Genomic DNA, 18481 nt, shown 5'->3' on the forward strand with positions numbered 1-18481 from the left:
GAAGGAAGGAAGGAAGGAAGGAAGGAAGGAAGGAAGGAAGGAAGGAAGGAAGGAAGGAAGGAAGGAAGGAAGGAAGGAAGGAAGGAAGGAAGGAAAACATCCAAGAAAAAGTATCATTCAGTTTTAGGGCTTAATATCACCATTATCTTATTTTGCTTGAGTTGGGTCTGTGGGTCTAAGAATAGGACATTCTTATAAAGAGAGAAAAATGAGAGAAGAAAAGTGGTAGAGGTAGACATGACAGTTACGATTCACTATATCTAAATTAGGTATTTAAAGTTGACTGAAGCTTTATGAGTCACATGGGTTCTCTTGCTAATTCATGTTGGGGAAATGGACACCTCTAAGAGGGGTATTTTCCTCCAACTGTCATGTCCCGCCTGTGACATGTGAGGTAGGCATATTATGGAAAAGAGAACATATTAATCTGATTTAGAAAGTCTCTTCTGTTTCTTCTTTCCCATCTTCCTTTCTCCTCTATACTATACATAGTCAAAGAGATATACTTAACTTTTGCAACCTAGAAATAATAACCATTCTAATCATGTTGAAAATTAGTATTACATTTGTATCAAAAGATATTCAAAATTATGAAGTTGAACTTTGGGGAGAAAAAAACCTCATATTTTCTGAGGTAGAGTACCACTGATAATGAGTAGTAGTGAGTATTTTTAGTGAATAAAAATTGCATATGCATTTCAAGACAAAATAAAAATAATCTTATAACTAAGGAATACAAATGCATATACAGTTTATTCATTTTTTTAAATTATTAATGTCTATATGTCCTCTTGGAGTTTATCRCTATGAAATTCTAAAACATTCCTTCCACAGGAATTATTTATGATAGCCTCAGAAAAGCTGAAATGGCTGAGACATACAGAAAAGAAGTGTGTAGTATTCCAAAGTGCATTTCAGGAAGCCCCAATATGCATTCTATTGAAAGCYAGGAGAGCTGGAGTGTGAGGGGAAAATAAGATAAATGAAGTAATACAGTGAGCAGTAGAAGAAAAAAATAAAAGCATACCAGACAGATAAATCAATGGGGTCACTGCTATGAGCAGGAATAAACAAGTCGAAAAAATAAGCAAATAAGGGAATGATCACAAAAGGCAAAACGGAAAATGAAAAGAAAATTGCAGAAGCGACAAGGACAAGCAGTAACAGATTTTGCAAATAGATGAGGAGCAAGAGGTCAATGAGGAAGACAGGAGTCCCCTCCTGTGACTGAGGGGACGGCAGTGGCAGGCAAGGCGGAGGCTGCTGGCAAGCTGAGCTCTTCCTCTCCCTCGGTGTGCTCGCCACAGGGACCAGGGGAAAAATGCCAGAAACAGAAAAGTGTCCTGGAGGCAGAACCTGAAAAATTAATGAAACAAAGGGTGAGAGCAGAATAGGCTAAGAAAGAGAAGGAAGAAAATAGGGCAGCTACCTCATAGGTTCCAGGTCCGGTGGCCTATTTCCAAGGCTTCTTATTTGTTATTTTTTAAAACTCTAACTAGCTATGAGGTCTGTAGCTGAAGGTCTGTAGGAAGCTGGTGCAAGAGTCTGCATTAAAGGGTTTGTAAGAAGAACCCTGATAGTGCTAGCTTTGCAAGCTCTAAATCCAAGTACAGGAGAGAATAAATCCAGGACCGTAGAGAAAATGAACAGCACATTGATACAGAGTAATTAGGAAGTTTGTAAAAAGTGACTCTGAGTTAACTAACATAACARGTAGTTATTGTAATACTGTCTTCTTTGTCAGTTCCTAGGCTATTGTGAATTCTTAGGGGACTTCTGGGCCCTGCCAAATTAAAAATTTCTGCAAATATTTTGTGTAGAGGGTGGCGGGTATAAGGAAGACAGGGCCAGGCTCTTCTCTGCAGTGGCTAGTGACAGAACAAGAAGCATTGAGCACAAACTGAAACACGGGTCATTCTGTCTGAACTTAAGAAAAAAACTTTGCTTGTGAGGTTGGTTGAACACTGGAGAAGGTTGCCCAAGGGACTGTGGAGTCTCTATTCTTAGAGATGCTCAAAAATAGATGAGACAGGTTCCTGTGCCACGTGTTCTAGGTGATCCTGCTTGAGCAGGGTGATTGGACTAGATGATCTTTAGAGGTCCCTTCCAACCTCAACCATTCTGTGATTCTGTGATTTTGAGAAAATATCATTTAAGGAGAATGGCATTGAAGAATCCATAGTGAGGATAATATAAACTATAAAGAGAAGGTTTAAAAACCACCACAAAAAAAGAAGACACATCCACTCAATGAATATTGCCCTATTTTCATGCATTGAACTGGGCATGCATGTTTCTAAAACCCACTTATGCCTCAAGCAGTGATTCATTGCGGRATGTTCTCCATGAGGATATGTTCTATCTTTCTTCTTAAATCTGAGCAACTTTGTGCTCATGGGTTGTATAAGAATCACAGGCAAAAGACAGGATTGCAGCTTGGCAGAGAGCAACATGAGTACCTAAGAACAAGGATTATTGGCATGTTAATGTTTTGCTTTGAAGAATCTTTCTAAGATTAAGAAGAATCTAAGACTAGCAAAGATTCGAAGAGTAGTAAAGCTTTGGGGTTTGGACTGTGAGTTTCTTGCAGCCAGCTGCACAGGAGCTTGGTTTGTAGAAGGGAGTGCTCATACCTGGCATATACCACCCTACCTGCTGACTGGGGAATGTTTCTCAGGTTTGGGGGCTCTCAGTTTATTCTAGGTGTGTTGAGCCTCTACCATTCGGCCTCACTTTGGTGTCCGTTTCTGCAAGTTACAGGTAGTGTTATTACCTACCTGCTCCCACATGAGGACTAGAATCAGGCTAGATTTTCTTATTGACTCTTGCAGTGTTAATGGGTGAAGATTGGTGTCTAATTTAGGCACACTATATTAGACTTTAGAGACGTCTGCAGTCTCTCCACAGAGAGGCAGTAGTACCTGCATTAGGCAGAGTGTTCTCCCTTAGCAGGTTTTCCATGATGTATACCCATGTTCTGTGACTGCATCTGATCCTCAGATATGAGTGCGTTAAGAAAACTGAACCAGCCTCTCTGAGATCAAGAACTTTACTATTTAGGTAAAACAATGGCTAATTAAGTCATTTATATGAAATAGACTACTTGCTGCCTAGTAGTGGGTAATCGGGACTCATAGCTCCCGGTTTGCAACTAAATCTGGCCAAGATCAAGACCATGCAGAYAACACAAAGAGTACATATGTACTACTAAGTGCTAGAGCAAACTRTTTTCCAGTGGTCCGTGAATATGAAACATTATAAGAAGAGAAGAAGATGATAAAGATCCATAGTGGTTTATAGTCACAATTTGATATACAAAAATATAATGTAAAGAGGAGACTATAAATTGAAGTATGAAGTACAGAAAGAAGTAGTGAGAACTGTTTAAATAGCATAAAAGCGGTCAATTACGGGAAGGAGACTAAAAATCAATGCAACTTGAGTAGCACTTAGAATTGGACACTAAGGACATTCCAACAGGAAGTTTTTAAAACAAAAAATAATTAGTGTGTGTGGCAGACACAGTAAGGCACTCTTGGTAGAATGTTATAGGCATAATGCAAGGATGATCACATTCAACAAAACAAGTTACGTGGCATTTGAGAAATAAGTGGCTAGTCTGATGAAGAATAGTACAATTGTCCCAAAATCTGAAATTTTCTTATGGCTATTATGGAATGTTATGATTCATTAAAATACTGAGAGCACAAGTGRTACTTGGGTTTGGATAGGTTTGACTTTCTTCATTGGCAAAAGATTTTATTTACTATTTGATTTTATCAATGTGAGAACACTTCTAACATTGGCCCTGAAAACTGTTACCTTTGGTTGTGTTTCCCTTTTGTTTAGCCTTGTGGCAAATAATGGGGAATAGTAGAAAATGTAAAAACCTAATTCTAATTTCATTATTTAAATATCACAGGAACACATCTTAATTTTACACAAACAAAACCTTACTGGCTCTTATGAAGTTATGTAGCATTGTTTTTTTTTTTCTAGTTATTGTACTAGTAGCTAACAGGTAGTAGAAGTTTGCTGTTTTTTAACTATATTCATCTACCTTGAGAGAGAAGAGGATAAGAAAAATACACATTTGTATTAGTTCTGTAAATGCTGTGTTGACATGTACATGTAACATTTTCAGGCAAATAATAATTGCTTGCAAGTTCAGAGGTTGTGTGTCATTATTGCCTAAGCAGTATTTCAGTTTGAAAACATGCGTTTTGAGAAAAGCAACTAATCATGGTAAAGAATTAGAATAAATGACTGAATGACACAAATTATACAATTTGACCTACAGAAATGTGCAGGATAGTGTAATAATATTCATCTTTTATTTTTGAACAGTGTTTATGGCTGTCCTTTGGCAAAAAAAAGAAAAACACAAGATAAGCAACCCCAAGAACCAGCTCCCAAGAGAAAAGCCTTTGTGGTTAAGGCAGACAACTCTTCAGTAGATGAGTGCTATGAAACTGATGGCACAGAGGAGATGGATGAAAAGGAAGAAGAGGAAGAGGAAGAGGATGAAGAGGAGGAGGAATATTCTGATGACAATGAGGAGCAAGGTGATGAGGAGGAGGATGATGAGGAGATAGATCGAGAAGAAGAAGAAGAAATTGAGGAAGAAGAGGAAGAGGATGAAGAGGAAGGTGAAGATGTGGAGGATGAAGAGGAGGAGGAGGAAGAAGAGGAGGAAGAGGAAGAGGAGGAGGAGGAAGAACGTGGTAATAATCAGAGTATTAGTAAAAAGTAAACACTGTGTGTTTTCTGGGTTAATCTTCCAGTATGGTGTGTGAGGATTTAGCTGCACAGTTCTCATTAAAGCTCATGGAAGTCATGCAGTTAAATCTCTCTGCTCCACACTGAAAATATACCCCACTGTGTTTTTTTAACATTTATTTTAACAAGTCTGTCTTCCAAATATTTTTTCTACACCATCACTTTCAAACAAGGAGGGTGGAGGTATGTTTGTGCTAAAAATGCTTGCAAAAAATGTAATCCAAGTAATGGATTAATGCATGCAGTTATCAGGAAAATATTCACAAAGGTACAAGCAAAGCATCAGCTACAGCTGGATGCCTGCACTGATCGTTTGCAAGTGTGTTTGCTGGATCTGCTTACATAATGTCAGTGTTTGCCCACATAAATTCTGTCACAAGTTTGCAGATAATTTTTCATTAGCAAATATGGGCCTATTCCCTTTGAAAATTCTACCCTCTATTTTTTTTTCACCAAGAAGCTATATAGAATGAACTGTTACAGTACAGTTTGTTCCTTTGAGACTTGAATAATATATACTTTAGTAGATTATATACAGAGTGAAAGGTTTACATAGATAAAGTCTTTCTAAAATTCTTATTACCATTTTTAATACCATGGCAGAAATGTATTTTAAATATATATGTCCCTGCTACTAATATAAAAGTAGCATTGTGATTAATCTATTCACCTTCCCCTTTTGGGGGATATTGGACTCAATATAACTAATACTTTCTAAAATATATAATCTCTCTCCACTTACTCAAGAGTCCATAGGCTGATGACAGACATCGTAATGCACTGGGGTGAAATGAAAGAATCGTGCAAAACTTAATGAGCTATCTAAAAAGTATTTTGTTCCCATTTCCAGGGAACACGTTTTTGGTTGGGTAGATTCACCTTTCTAACCAATAAAAATATAAGAAAAGCTTTCAGCACTCCTCAGTTGGATTCCTCTTAGCAACCAGGTATGAAAGTTGTGTGACTTTTGTTTCAGCATTCTGTAAGGTCAGATCTTAAATCTTAAAGACTTCGGAAACATTCTTTCCATTCAGGCAAGGTGGTGGCCAGCTGGGTGGCTATAAGCATTTTCTCAGATACCTGAATCTGTAGCATTTCCTCAATTGATGGAATTTGCCAACAAAATTGGTAAAACATAAATTGTCAATCTAAAGACTTACACAAGAACTTTTTGCAACAGGGAAGCCACTTCCTTTTGCAGAGAACTCTGTTGTTTCAGAACCTGAAAGAGAAGCTCTCTTAGCTCAGGCTGGTGTGCAATAGATATTGCTATCCTGATGGGCAAGTGCAGGAAGTCTAACGAGTTATTTAGAAGATTGCCCACAGTCTTTTAAAGGGTTGGTGAGCTTGGTGGTGTTCAGGTCATGGTGAAACTGTTGCAGTGGTTTGGGCTGATGAAAATCTTTGAATCTACACTATCAAAAATGATTTAAGATAAAAACCTCGAAACAAAACTCAAGAGCTCAAGAAAATTGCTTCTGGCAAGCCAGCAGGCTTGATACTAAATTTACTTTTACTGACATTATGAAACACAGTGCTTTACTTGTTCAAGCACAGTTGCACATGCAGTAGGTGGTCCTAGTCAACCTATAGAAGGTAACACTGATTTTTGACTGCTTTCCTTCCATATATAGTAGGCTGTGGTTAAGAACTGCAAGATAAGAATTTTACAGAAGTACCTGTATTACCTGCTCTGCATATAACATTGAATTAAAATTCATACAAGTCAAGTTTTTCTTAGGATCCCATGCTATTCCAGTGATAATACATATGTTTATGTTCATAAAATAAGTTCATAAACTGGGAAGAATGGTAGTGGAATTTTAGAAGAAAATTATTTTATGATCTCTTACAATCAATTAAAGAGGAAAGTAATATCATAATCACGCCAAGGAGCAGGGTTTGATAACACAATTTGTTCTTGGTGAGGCTTAAGAACTAATTAGTAAAACAGGTTTTCTTGCATAGTTTATTTCCTCTTTCTTTCGGTAGGGATCCTGTCATTTCTTTTTCTTCTGGTCATAACAAAAGCAACTCTGGTGGAATTCGGACCGTTTATTTTCCAGGAAAATGAACTGGAACCAAAGTTAGGAGGTCTAAAAATAGGTACTCTGAATACGGCATTTGCCTGCATCTACTGAATGTGGGAAAAGTAGGTCTAGCAGATCTGAATTCAGTTGTCTGAATTCCTCATTGCTCACTTCAATTTAAATATGGTAGTAAACCACCATCCACCCTCTAAGGCACCTTAGCAGGTAGTCTGAATGTGTCTTACTTTTCCTTTCCTTAGAAACAAAATTATCCCCTGGAGACTAGGATGCCTGCACAGGGTTCATAAAAATTTCTGTCACTTGCAATATAGCTTACAGCAGTTTATAAAATTTCCATAGGTAAGTATGGAAAAATGCCTGGATGGACAAAATAATTAAAATCTTAGTATCTGTGATAGCAGAGTTCACCCAGCCAGTATTGCATCAAAAAGCCAACAATTAAGTGAAAAAAATAAAAAAGACCATTTCCTAAACTAAATTCAATTTTCTGTTAGAAAAGGATAAATTCCAAGAAACTACAATACCTTATTGGCATGTCATTGCCCATACTTTCTGATAACAGCAAGTAAATTTTGATTTCTGAAAGGATTATAGAAAAGGTAGGTACATAATTCTTACTGCAAATATTGGGACACTTTCTGAAACCATTTTGGCCTTTCTGAAAATCACGTTTTCCAGGCAAGTCACTGGTAAGCTAAAGCACTTGGAAGATACAGAAGCATCGTAAAGCAACACTCTTACAAATACCAAAATATCAATTAAAGGAAGGACTTTTTATTGAATTAAAGGTAATGCTTAAAATTCTCCATCAGTGGCCAGCATATCCTCTTTAAACTTCTATTAAACGTACCAAATCTCTTTAAAGAACAGGTATCCGTCTACCTTATCAAAAAGCACAATAGTCTTGAGAAGCACTTATGAACCGCACCTGTTAAGGAAAAGATGAATCTTTCCAATTTCACTTATATCCTAGAAAAAAGGGCAGACAGATGACCTTTGTTAAGATAACCTAACCTGTAAATTCCAATCCAAATTGGAAGTAAATGAATGAAGGAGTAAAAGAAAAGACTGCTTTTGGAGCTTCCCTTCTCTGTGATGATTACTGCTGAAAACCTTTGGCTTCAAATCTGAAGGGCACATTTGATTAGCAAGGCAAACTGAAATGCTTTCTCCTTGCTGGAAGAGCTCACTTCAGGTAGCTGGGTCCCAAAGACTGTTTCACAAAGCTTTTCCATTATAGAAAGAAATCTCTGTTGAAGGAGCTACTGGAACAGATGTTCCAAGGCACCATTTAGCCCATATCATGTGAAGACATTCAAGATGGCTTGTACTCCAGGTATTTCATAATTCCCCAGGGGCAGGAGGAGTCCGGCTGATTCTAGATCTAAAGAAACTTGATACATCAAGCAAATTCATTTCAGAGATGAGGCTACCAAAAATACTGCAATTTACTGAAAGGTGAATGGCCGAGATATGTAATTCTGCCAGACACTCCCTTTCATGGTCTAATAAAGTCAAAGTAACCGACAAATATAATATACTAATCTGTGAGACTGCACTTAATTTTTAATTAAAATAGCTGTGAGACATAGATAGCAGTACATATTCAGCGGGACACGATACCATGGACATTATTTAAAACAAGTGTTATCACATGTTAATAGAGAAATGTTCCACCTGTTTTAAAAACATTACATGTTTTTAAACTGGACAGTTATTTTTAAATGCTGGTAAAAATGCTTCTTTTTTCCTCCATTTGCAGTGAACTAGACTCTGATGCCCAGATCCTTATAATTTGAAACCCCCCTGCAAGCTTTATTAGTACCGTTAGTGCTCTCCTTTATCGTCTGGATCCCTTCATCAGATTGCATGGGCAGCAATTATGTATGTCCCTCTAAGCAAGAGGAGACACAAGCACCAATCTAAAGATAAATGGATCACGTGTGCTGAGGGAATTGTGGCAGCATACAGCTCTCCAACTGTCCTCACAACTTAAAAAATTCCCCATCTTCAGAAAATTAGGAAGACAGAGATGTATTAGCCAGGTGGACTGTCCAGACTGCTGACCACCACTCATACCCATTTATTTAAACTCTCAGCAGAAAGCGGTTATCTGCTTGGTGAGCAGAGTAAGTGTCTAATATTAATCAGAGCAGAAAGCTAGACACACATATACCTCTTAAACAAAACACTGAATAGAAGAAAATTGTAGCTTTAAATAAAGAAGCCAGAAAACAGCATTTCATTATTTAAAACAGTATAATTGGAAAGAAAAACATTTTCCAGGGCTGAAGGAGACTTAATAAATACATGCCAGCCAGCCTCACTATGTGACATCAAATATTAACCCTAATTAATAGTGTGTTACTATAACATTTCATATATTTTTAAAAGAATATAGGAGCTCTTCTTCTTTTCTGGCTTCTGAAGAGGTAATGGCCTCTATTGAGCCCTAGTGAGGCCACACTGCAGTGTTGGACTCCCCAGTGTTGAAGAGAGATGGAGCTGCTGGAGTGAGTCCAGTGAAGGGCCATGAAGATGATGGAGAGGTTAGAGCATCTGTCATGTGAGGAAAGGCTGAGGGAGCTGCTGTGGTTTAGCCCGAAGAAGGCTCAGGGTGAATCATGTAGTTGTGTAGAAATGTCTGCTGGGAGGGAGGGAGTAAAGGAGGTGAATGGAAGCTCTTCTTGTTTATGCCCGGTGACAGGGCTAGAAGCAATGGGCACAAACTGAAACGCAGGCAGCACGCAGGCAGTTCCATCTGAATCTAAGAAAAAAGCCTTTTTTTGTTTGTGTGTTTGTGTGTTTGTGTGTTTGTGTGTTTGTGTGTTTGTTTGTTTGTTTTTCACTTTGCGATGATAGAGCACTGGAATAGTTTGCCTAGAGAGACTGTAGAGACTCCTTCTTTGGAGATATTCACTGGACACGGTGCTGGGAAGCCTTCTGTGACTTCGCTTGAGAAGGGTGGTTGGACTGGATGATGTTTAAAGGTCCCTTCCAGTCTCAACCATTCTGTGATTCTGTGATGAAAAAAAAATGCAGTGCTAGAGTACTTCAGCAATAAAATAGGAAGACAAAAACAACAAAAAAAGAATAGAGCTGTGACTGGAAGAGCTTTGCCTTGGTCATTATGGTTGTTTTCTTCTAGATTTAATGGTAAAGTTGCCCTTTTGGTCTTGTTACAAAGTGCACAAGCCTGGAAGTGGTTGTTGAAACAAACTTTTACTAATATCTTCTTTCTGCACTGAAGATATGAATATAGATTTATAGATTACTATGTATCTTGATTTGTAGTGGTTAGTATTATTTCATCTACTTCTTCCCTGTGAGGGTGACAGAGCTCTGGAACAGGCTGCCCAGGGAGGTTGTGGAGTCTCCTTCTCTGGAGATCTTCCAAACCTGCCTGGATGCCACCCTGTGCCACATGCAATAGATGTCCCTGCTGGAGCAGGGAGATTGGACTAGATAATCTCTAGAGGTCCCTTCCAACCTCAACCATTCTGTGATTCTGTGATCTAGAGACCTTCAGACTAAATGTTTTCACTTATTTTTAGGGGAGGAAATAAAACAATTAAAATAATTTAAAACAAGTAATTCAAAGTTGAAAAACTCAAGGCTGCTCAGTAGGGTGGAGAAAGAGCTAATCACTACCCTTTGGAAACCTCCAGTTCTTGTGGAAAAGATTCGGATCTATTTACTGCACTTATTACATGTTAGTTCTTTGGATGGTTGGTTGGTTGATTGCTTAAACGTCGATGCTGTGTTAACTTAGGGAGCTTTCACTGGTTGGTATGTTCTGTGTTCTAGGTGTTTACTATTTGCTGCTTACAGTGTAATTTGTTAATGACATCCTTTAAAGATTATTTTTAATACTCTGAACTGAGATTGGGCCTGATACTGAGATCATTGACATRATAACTTTGTTTAGGTAAATAGAGTTCTATTTACATGAGGTAGTTTTGCTTGTGTCACACACAACCTTTCCTTCCCTTTGAAGAACCATTTTAAAAGACTGTCTTCTATATAAATATTTTACACTGAAGTTCAGTAAACCTTTCAGGCTCTTCCTACAAACTTATGAGAAACTTTACACAATTAGTACTATTCATTTTTGCTTCCATGTTTAAAGTTAGGAAGGTCTGATTCTGGGAATGGGAACCTCCCGTTCTGATTTGGGAGTTTACATACTTAGCTCTGTTCCTACCAAGAGAAGGCCTTAAAGTATAATATGAAACATCTGATCATTACAAATGATTGAATTACAGCTTTTTATTCAGATTGAATTACAGCTTTTTGCAATGTGGATAAGTTATTCACCTTTGATGAGACAGGTTATAGATCTTTCCCATGCACAACTTGTGTTGACGAGTGGAAGTTCTGTAGAGGGTGTTGGGATGCGTAGGTGCTCGCAGTCTGAACTTGAAGGCCTTAGCAAGAGCATCACACCGTACATTCAGCACCACACTAGATTTAAATGTGATTTCGTTCTGAATCTATTTTATGTGTGCATTTCATTGCTTTTGATTTTAACTCACTGACTCTTCAGTGTTAGCTGAATGTGAGCTGTTGGGCCCATTGGAATGTCAAATTGTTTTGGCGCTTTTGTGTGCTGAGGCCTTTACGTAATCTTAACAGAAAAGTAAGTCTGGAAACCAACCATATATCCCATCAGTGTTGCTTAGGATTCTCAAAGAGTGAAATCTATAAGAAGAGGGTGTGTATTTCTGTATTTCCATTGTATCCTTCTGCCTGCAAAAAAGAGAAAAAGAAGAGTGGATTCTTGAATCTGCTTCTTTCTGCTGTTGTCTGACAGGATGATATAGTAAAATTGCTTCTTTCTGGAGTAAGGTAGATTGGAGAAGTAATTCAAAATAGAAGTGCTGTAGTGTTAAAATTGTATTCCTATTCACAGTGAGACTCTCTGAAAACAGTTCCTTCCCCATGATCTACTATTTCTGGCACAATAGTGCCCAAAAACTGTTGTTTATGCTGTATCTTGCCTTGAAGATCATATAGTGAATTCAATTGTTTATCAGCAATTTGCATGCACATTTGCAAACTAACAATTTGCTGTTATCTTAGAAAGTTTCACCTCTGGGATATGACACTTTGGAAAACACATTCACAGAATTGCATTGTCCAGACTTGCATAGCGGCTTACACAGAGACTACAGGCTCTGTGTGAATCCTTCTTGAAGATATAGATGTTTGGTCAGTGTTATAGGATCCTATTATTCCTCTGTTTAAAATGCAGCTTAAGGACAAATTTTGATCACCTTATTCATTCACAGTTCCCAATGAACTTAAAATATTTTTCTTAAAAAGTTCTGATGAACACAAACAGCAACTTTTTACCTACAGCTGTAGGAGTTAATTTTGCACTGTAACAGTTCTTCCAGGAGATAATAAAACGGAATAAAATTCCAGACTGGGTTGTGCGTTTCTTCTGATCCCAAACTACTCTCATGAATCAAATTTGCAGTTGTGCCAAATGCTTCGAGTTACAAAAGTCCCATTTAACTGAAAAATGCAAACAAAAAATGTGAAAAAAGCATTCTTCTGAAACAACAGCAGTGTCATCTAATAAACAAATTTACCTAATCCTGACTACCTTTTATTAAGTAAGCATTTCTTCCTCTTATTAGTGGTTTCAGAAGCGGTTCTTCTGACACCTATACCACACATGGCATAGTTCTTTTATATCATGAGAGTTGCTTTCCTTTGTATGAATTAATTTATTCTGTGAATGTTCTGTGAAAGCAAACTGTAGGAGCCAAATTAGTAATCAAGACAGCAGTGAAGGCCAATTCATTCATCAGAAGTCTGTGAGAAAAGAAAATGTGAGGAAAGAAGCCACCTCAAGGATTTTGGTTATGGATGGTGAAATAACAATTAGGGAAGATCATTGAAGTGATTATGCAATTAAGCCAGTTTTGATCACTCTTGTTTTTAAAATCATCAGAATTATTTGTCATATAAGGGCTTCACTGTCAAAGTACTGAAAATACCCAGTCACTAACGTTAGGTATGTAAAGTAATAATAGTGGAATTGTTGAGGGTTTTCTTTCATGTCATTTCTAAAGAACTCATGCCAGATATTATGTTTTATGCACTGAATATTACTGTTTAGCAGAAATTAGGGGTAGCATGGTAGGATAAATTTTTGACCTACAAAATTTGAGTTCACAGGATTGACAGTTTAGCATTGGATGTGACTTGATAGCTGAACTGATCAATCTGAGCGTTCTGTCATCTCAAAAGCTTGGTGTTTGTTATAGGAGAAGTGGTAACCTAGTTTTTAGCACTGTTGTTGTAAAGTGAAAAGTACTTCACAGTTGTAAAACATCTGAATTTACAGAAAATGAGAAACAATGCAAAAAAAAAAAAAAGACAAACAGGAGTTTTCTTTCTTATACTCCTTAGATGTGGATTATTGAAGGTGATAAGTAATAGGTGTGGCATAAATGTTTYCAAACACATAATATGAAAGTATTTTCAAATCTGCACAGGCCTACATCAATGACGGCTATATCCTTACTTTTTTTTCAAMGCCTATGTGACGAGGTTGCATGGTTGACACTTCTAAAGTGTGCTATGCAACTGCTTTCTTTCTAATTTCTGTTGTATCTTCTATATCAAAACTTATCTTGATAGATCAGACTTATATATCAAAAGTGTCACCAATTGCCTCAGTATTTAAAAGAAGTCCATATAAAAATTACATCAGCTAAGCAGCTTCCTGGACATCCTGCAAAGCACTGGACCAAAATCTTTTGAGAATAACCCTTAGCTGCTTTGTTATCATCTCCAGTAATTAAAACTATCRTTCAATTTTAAAGGCTGACATCCAACTGAAAGTTGAAACTTGATTCGTGATCCATGGCAATATGTTGCATAAAACTTTGCCCTTGGATAATTAAGCACAAAATATATTTGATAAAGTAGCAGTGGAAATACAGAATGATTAATAATTATTGCCAGATTGTTAAGAATAGGTTTGGAATTAAAAACAAAACAACAAAAACTTATGTTTATACTATAGTCTGTTATTATCTAATGAGAGTTATCTGTGCGTGATTCTCTGAAAACACAGCCAAGAAGAGCAACTTCTTGTTGTGCAACAATTTGGAGGGAGMCAGGAATCCATCTACATTTGATGGAGGGGAGTGGATGTTTCAAATAGAATAGAATGAAATGAAAGTTCTGCCCCTATCTCCAAGTCTGGTACCAGAACTGAGTGTGAGAGGTGCTGCCGTAGTTCAATACCACATTTTCTTCTTTCCAAGCAGAGAAGGCTAGCAGATAGACTGGAGACAGTTTTGCATAAGCAATGTTCTCAAGAACACTGCTGAAGCTGTATCACCTCCTAGAAAAAAATTCAAAAACAGCAGTAGACCAAAGCRGGTCAGTCTTCTGGAAAAGCAGGACACACTGGGTTCTTCCCTTTGCTCCAAGGACACAATAGTTATATTTTATGAATTGACTGTTTAATATTAATTTGCAAAATTGGTCATGGGAGCATGGATCAGCAACCATGTTTCTTTCTTGTAGAAGAATGCCTTTGTATACAATGTACATTGAATGCAATATATTTTGCATGATCCAAATAGCTTGAAAAGAAATATGTCTAGACATTATGCTACTCTTGTGTCTTCTACTTCGTAGTAGAGCCTGCCTCCTGTCTGGCTTGTATTGCGGTGACTTGCATACTTTTCTGGGAGATGTGGTATTCAACCCACCTGAACAGGGAAAGGTCTTGGTCTTARTCTTATAGTTCTTCAGCAAGTGATGTGCTAAACAATATATTTTATTTAGGGGAAAAGGGAGATAGGCATGAAAGAAGAAAGAGGAAGTTCTTCCTTTGGCTATAAATTAAGGCAAGGAAACCAAAAGAATGGATTATAGGAAGTCTTTGACTGGCAAGTATGCATTAGAGCATACTTGCTGGATTGGTCCCCTTTGGGAATTTAGGTGTGAAAACAGACTATCTAGGATATTTTGAGACTTAAAAGGGATATAGGCGCAGAGTGAGGCTGTTAGGGCTGTGATACTGAAGACTGAGGTTGTTTGGATACACTTAGAAGCAGATCCTTGAGTAATTGAACAGGGTACGAGTTTTGACCATCTCAAACAGTCTTCCAGGTAAATGAGGTGTCTCCCAAGATTAAGCAGTAAATGAACAGATAAGGTATCATTGTATCAGTCAAGAGAAATGAATCTGTGACTGTCCTATGCAGCATGTTGCATGAGAATTCCAATCAGAAAGTGGGGTAGAAATTGCTGATTTTTTWAAAAAAATCCTTTTTGTTTGTTTGTTTGTTTAAGTGATTACTGTTGAAATTCCCATTAGAAAAATGAGTTTAAGAAATAATTTGTTTCAATAGTTGAAGAGCCTTCTATCACAGAAATGAGAGGAGTAAGTTCCAACTCCAAGGGAGCACAGGGCTTACATAGACACAGACTGCAGAAAGACACAAAGAAATGATTAGCAGATCAGCATGGGAGCAGTGCATAGGGAGAGGGAAATGTGTTGTTTCCTGAAAGAGTAGGAAATGAGGAAGATATGAAATCAGCAATCTAGATTGTATTAACATTGTGCAAAATCCTTAGAATAACTATAAAAGAAGCTTTAAGGAGGAATGGTATTTTCAGTATAACTCATTTCACACCCACATGCAATGCAGCACAGTACAGCTGTACTTCTTTTCTTATAGCTCATTTTGTGACATAACTTAAGATCCTTTGCAATATTTTGTCTTTATACTGTATTGATGGAATTTTATATTACCAGGCCACTTTTAAAAACCCATCCAATATATCCAAACTGTTGACTCACTAAGACTTTTTTTTATAATATGGAAAGCCAAAACTGTTAAACTTGACTTTATTTATGGGGAGGATATGAAGAGTGATGAACCAGAATTAATAATTATTTAGAAATACAAAAATAAAAGTAGTAGTAATGTATTCATAAAACAAAGGGTAACCTTTGCAAATGTATGTTTTGCKTGAAATGGGTATATTGCACATCACTGGGTGTTGAAGTAAAGAAATAAGGTGCACAGTTTATCTGAGCTTTTGGAAATGTCTGATGCAATTCAATTTAGTAAATGTATTTTGAAGTCATAAAACAAAATACAGCACCACATACAAAGAGACAGGAGGAACAAGTTAATGTTGGATGGATCAATTCTATTAGCTGAAGGTCCTTAAGGGACCTCGAGTACTTCTGTGTGCAGAAATTTAAGTTAACAAAACTAGAGCCTAAAAATAATCATGCAAGATGCAATTGAGAGAGAACAATATGTCAGGGTGATTTCAGTATGAATCGCATGCTGAATACTTGATTWAAAAAAAATCAAGCTGAAATAGAGGAATTGGTTCTGATCTCATGCTCATTGCTTCTGCCGGTGTGTCACTGCTGTGAACTCCAGTAAAACAATTCCTGACTTGAACTATCATGAGACCAGATTCAGGATCTAATTGTATGCAGTGTATGATTTTCTCTGTAGCTCTATGTATGTATCTTGGAAGACTGGCTATTGTAGTTGTTTTCTTGACTGTTCCATGCTGAAGTTTACTGTTTCTGGGTGGCCAGCTGGAGTAGTTGTCSCAACTGGAATTTCACACAGTGAAACTGCATGTTCTGACAACCATATCAGTACAGGCTCTGTGACTGACATCACACTTTGCAGGTATAGTTAGTTTGGTAGGTGTGTATACTTCCCCAGAGRAATTTTTCTCATGACACAAACTTTCATTATCAGGGCAGATAATCCAGTGCAGATCTGAACAACAGTGGGAAATCMCTGATAGGAAGAAGGACCTGATAGATTCTAAAATGACTATGTGCAGTCTTCAGCTGGACTGAGAACTGGTATAGTCTCAATGGAAATGTTTTTGCAGATGCAACAGCAGAAGAAAAAAGTTGTTAAAATGTTTGTGATTTTTTTTTTTGCTCTGCTACCATAACTTAAATTTCATGAGTTTGACATGTCTCTAGGCAAGACTACCACTCAGGTACTATAATCACTCCAAAATTTTCCAGTGTCTTAAGTAGTCTGTGTACAGAATGTAGAGGGCAAATGAAAAGGAAATAAGACTTTCTGCTGAGAGCTATACGGCTAGGTCAACACCAGGTTGTTCTGTCTTTTTCACCATCTCTTCAATCTTGAAAATTAAAGACTACTTCTGTATAAATTATTAAAATGGAGCGGAGTTCATTAATGTAAATGCTGAGTCCAGTTATTGCAACATCACTTGTGTTCATATAGCTAAGTTTTTACCTCCCAAAATAGGAAGACACATCCAAAAGCTTTTGGATATGTCCAAAAAGACACATCATTTGAGAGTCACTACACTGTTTCTGGACTTTTTCTGGATAGTATCTGTAAGGATACTAAGTGATGATTAAAGTCAAAGCCGTGGTCAGGGCTTCACTAACAGTTTAATGGTATGAATGGTCACTTGCCACTCCTTGGTCTGATGTACTGTCTCTGGTTAGTTTATTAGTTTATACTTGGTTGTAACCAAGGAGGTAAAACACCCTTTGATGTTACTTCTTCCTTACTTAAGTGAGTATTACTCAACCTTTCCTGTCACTTAAACCATGAGGAAATGTAGAAGCTGGATCATGGGGTAAACCATGAGAAATGAGGGTAAATGTAGTGGCTTTTTATTAGAGTTTTATTACCCCTGATAAAACAAATGMGTAATAAAAGCTTTAGTCTGTCTCTCATGCAGTGTTTCAGGTGAAGAAATCTGTCGCTGATGCATTGATGTCTTTGTCCTTGTGGACATTGACACATTTGTCTTTGCAGACTCATTGACACTGAAAATGAGTGAGGAGATAGAGAGAAAGAGAGAGAGAAAGAGAGAGATAGGGAGAGAAGAAAAAAATCAGGACTATTATATTTAAAAGTTCTCTCATCCACTGGCGTGGTATAAATATGAACTGGCATTCAGGCATGTCAGATTACTATCATAGCACAAAAACAAATTTCCTTGAGAATCAAATACAACCCAAAATAAGYAATTACATTTATTATGAGGATCATGTTCATCCCATATGATAGAAATAATACCTCCATTTCATTTATGTAGGCACAAAACATCCATCCCATCCAAATAAGCCATCCTGTCCCATCAACATTGATCTTTGCCTATATAATTCTGTCTCTCTCAGAAGGTAGCTCTTTTCAGGTAGCTCCTTCTCTGCAGTTCTTTTTGTGTCCAGGATATTGTTGATGTTCAACAATCTTCAGCAAAGAGAAGTTTGAAAGTTCAGAGTTTAAACAACTGGGAAAGGGTTCATCCCACCCAATATATGACCTCTATTGTGCAGATGTCTTTGTGTAAACTGGTTATCAAGGAGCTCCTTCATTACTCTCAACTTCATTTATAGCCAATCAAGAGAAATAGCCACTTCCAGGGAACAACTCATCCAATCTCCTTTAGATATCTACCTTAGGATAGTATAAATCACATTCCAGAATGCGTGTTTTTGTCCATTGCCTGTAAATGGGATCTATATCACTAATTTATGTGGAGATATGGATGGATGAAGTTGAGTCAGAAATATGGATGTCTGCATTGAGTCAGAAACCAAAACTGAATCAAAATCAGTGAAAAGTGATTACATATCTCTACCG

General features: G+C 37.3%; 1 protein-coding gene across 6 annotated transcripts in view; it reads left to right on the forward strand.

Moving 5' to 3' along the window:
* Nucleotides 1–18481, forward strand: part of MYT1L (myelin transcription factor 1 like) — a 293470-nt gene that overhangs the window by 185021 nt on the left and 89968 nt on the right. For 5 of the 6 annotated variants that reach the window (XM_026037051.1, XM_026037052.1, XM_026037048.1 and 2 more), the window contains one exon: nt 4348–4724. In XM_026037051.1, the coding sequence (XP_025892836.1) occupies nt 4348–4724 (377 nt within the window). Of the gene's footprint in view, nt 1–4347; nt 4725–5700; nt 5727–18481 lie in introns of those variants that run through there. The other variant, XM_026037054.1, reaches the window with a different exon arrangement.

The sequence above is a fragment of the Nothoprocta perdicaria genome, unplaced genomic scaffold (genome assembly GCF_003342845.1).
Source record: "Nothoprocta perdicaria isolate Ctin4 unplaced genomic scaffold, notPer1 scaffold_19, whole genome shotgun sequence".
NCBI classification, from domain to species: Eukaryota; Metazoa; Chordata; class Aves; order Tinamiformes; family Tinamidae; genus Nothoprocta; species Nothoprocta perdicaria.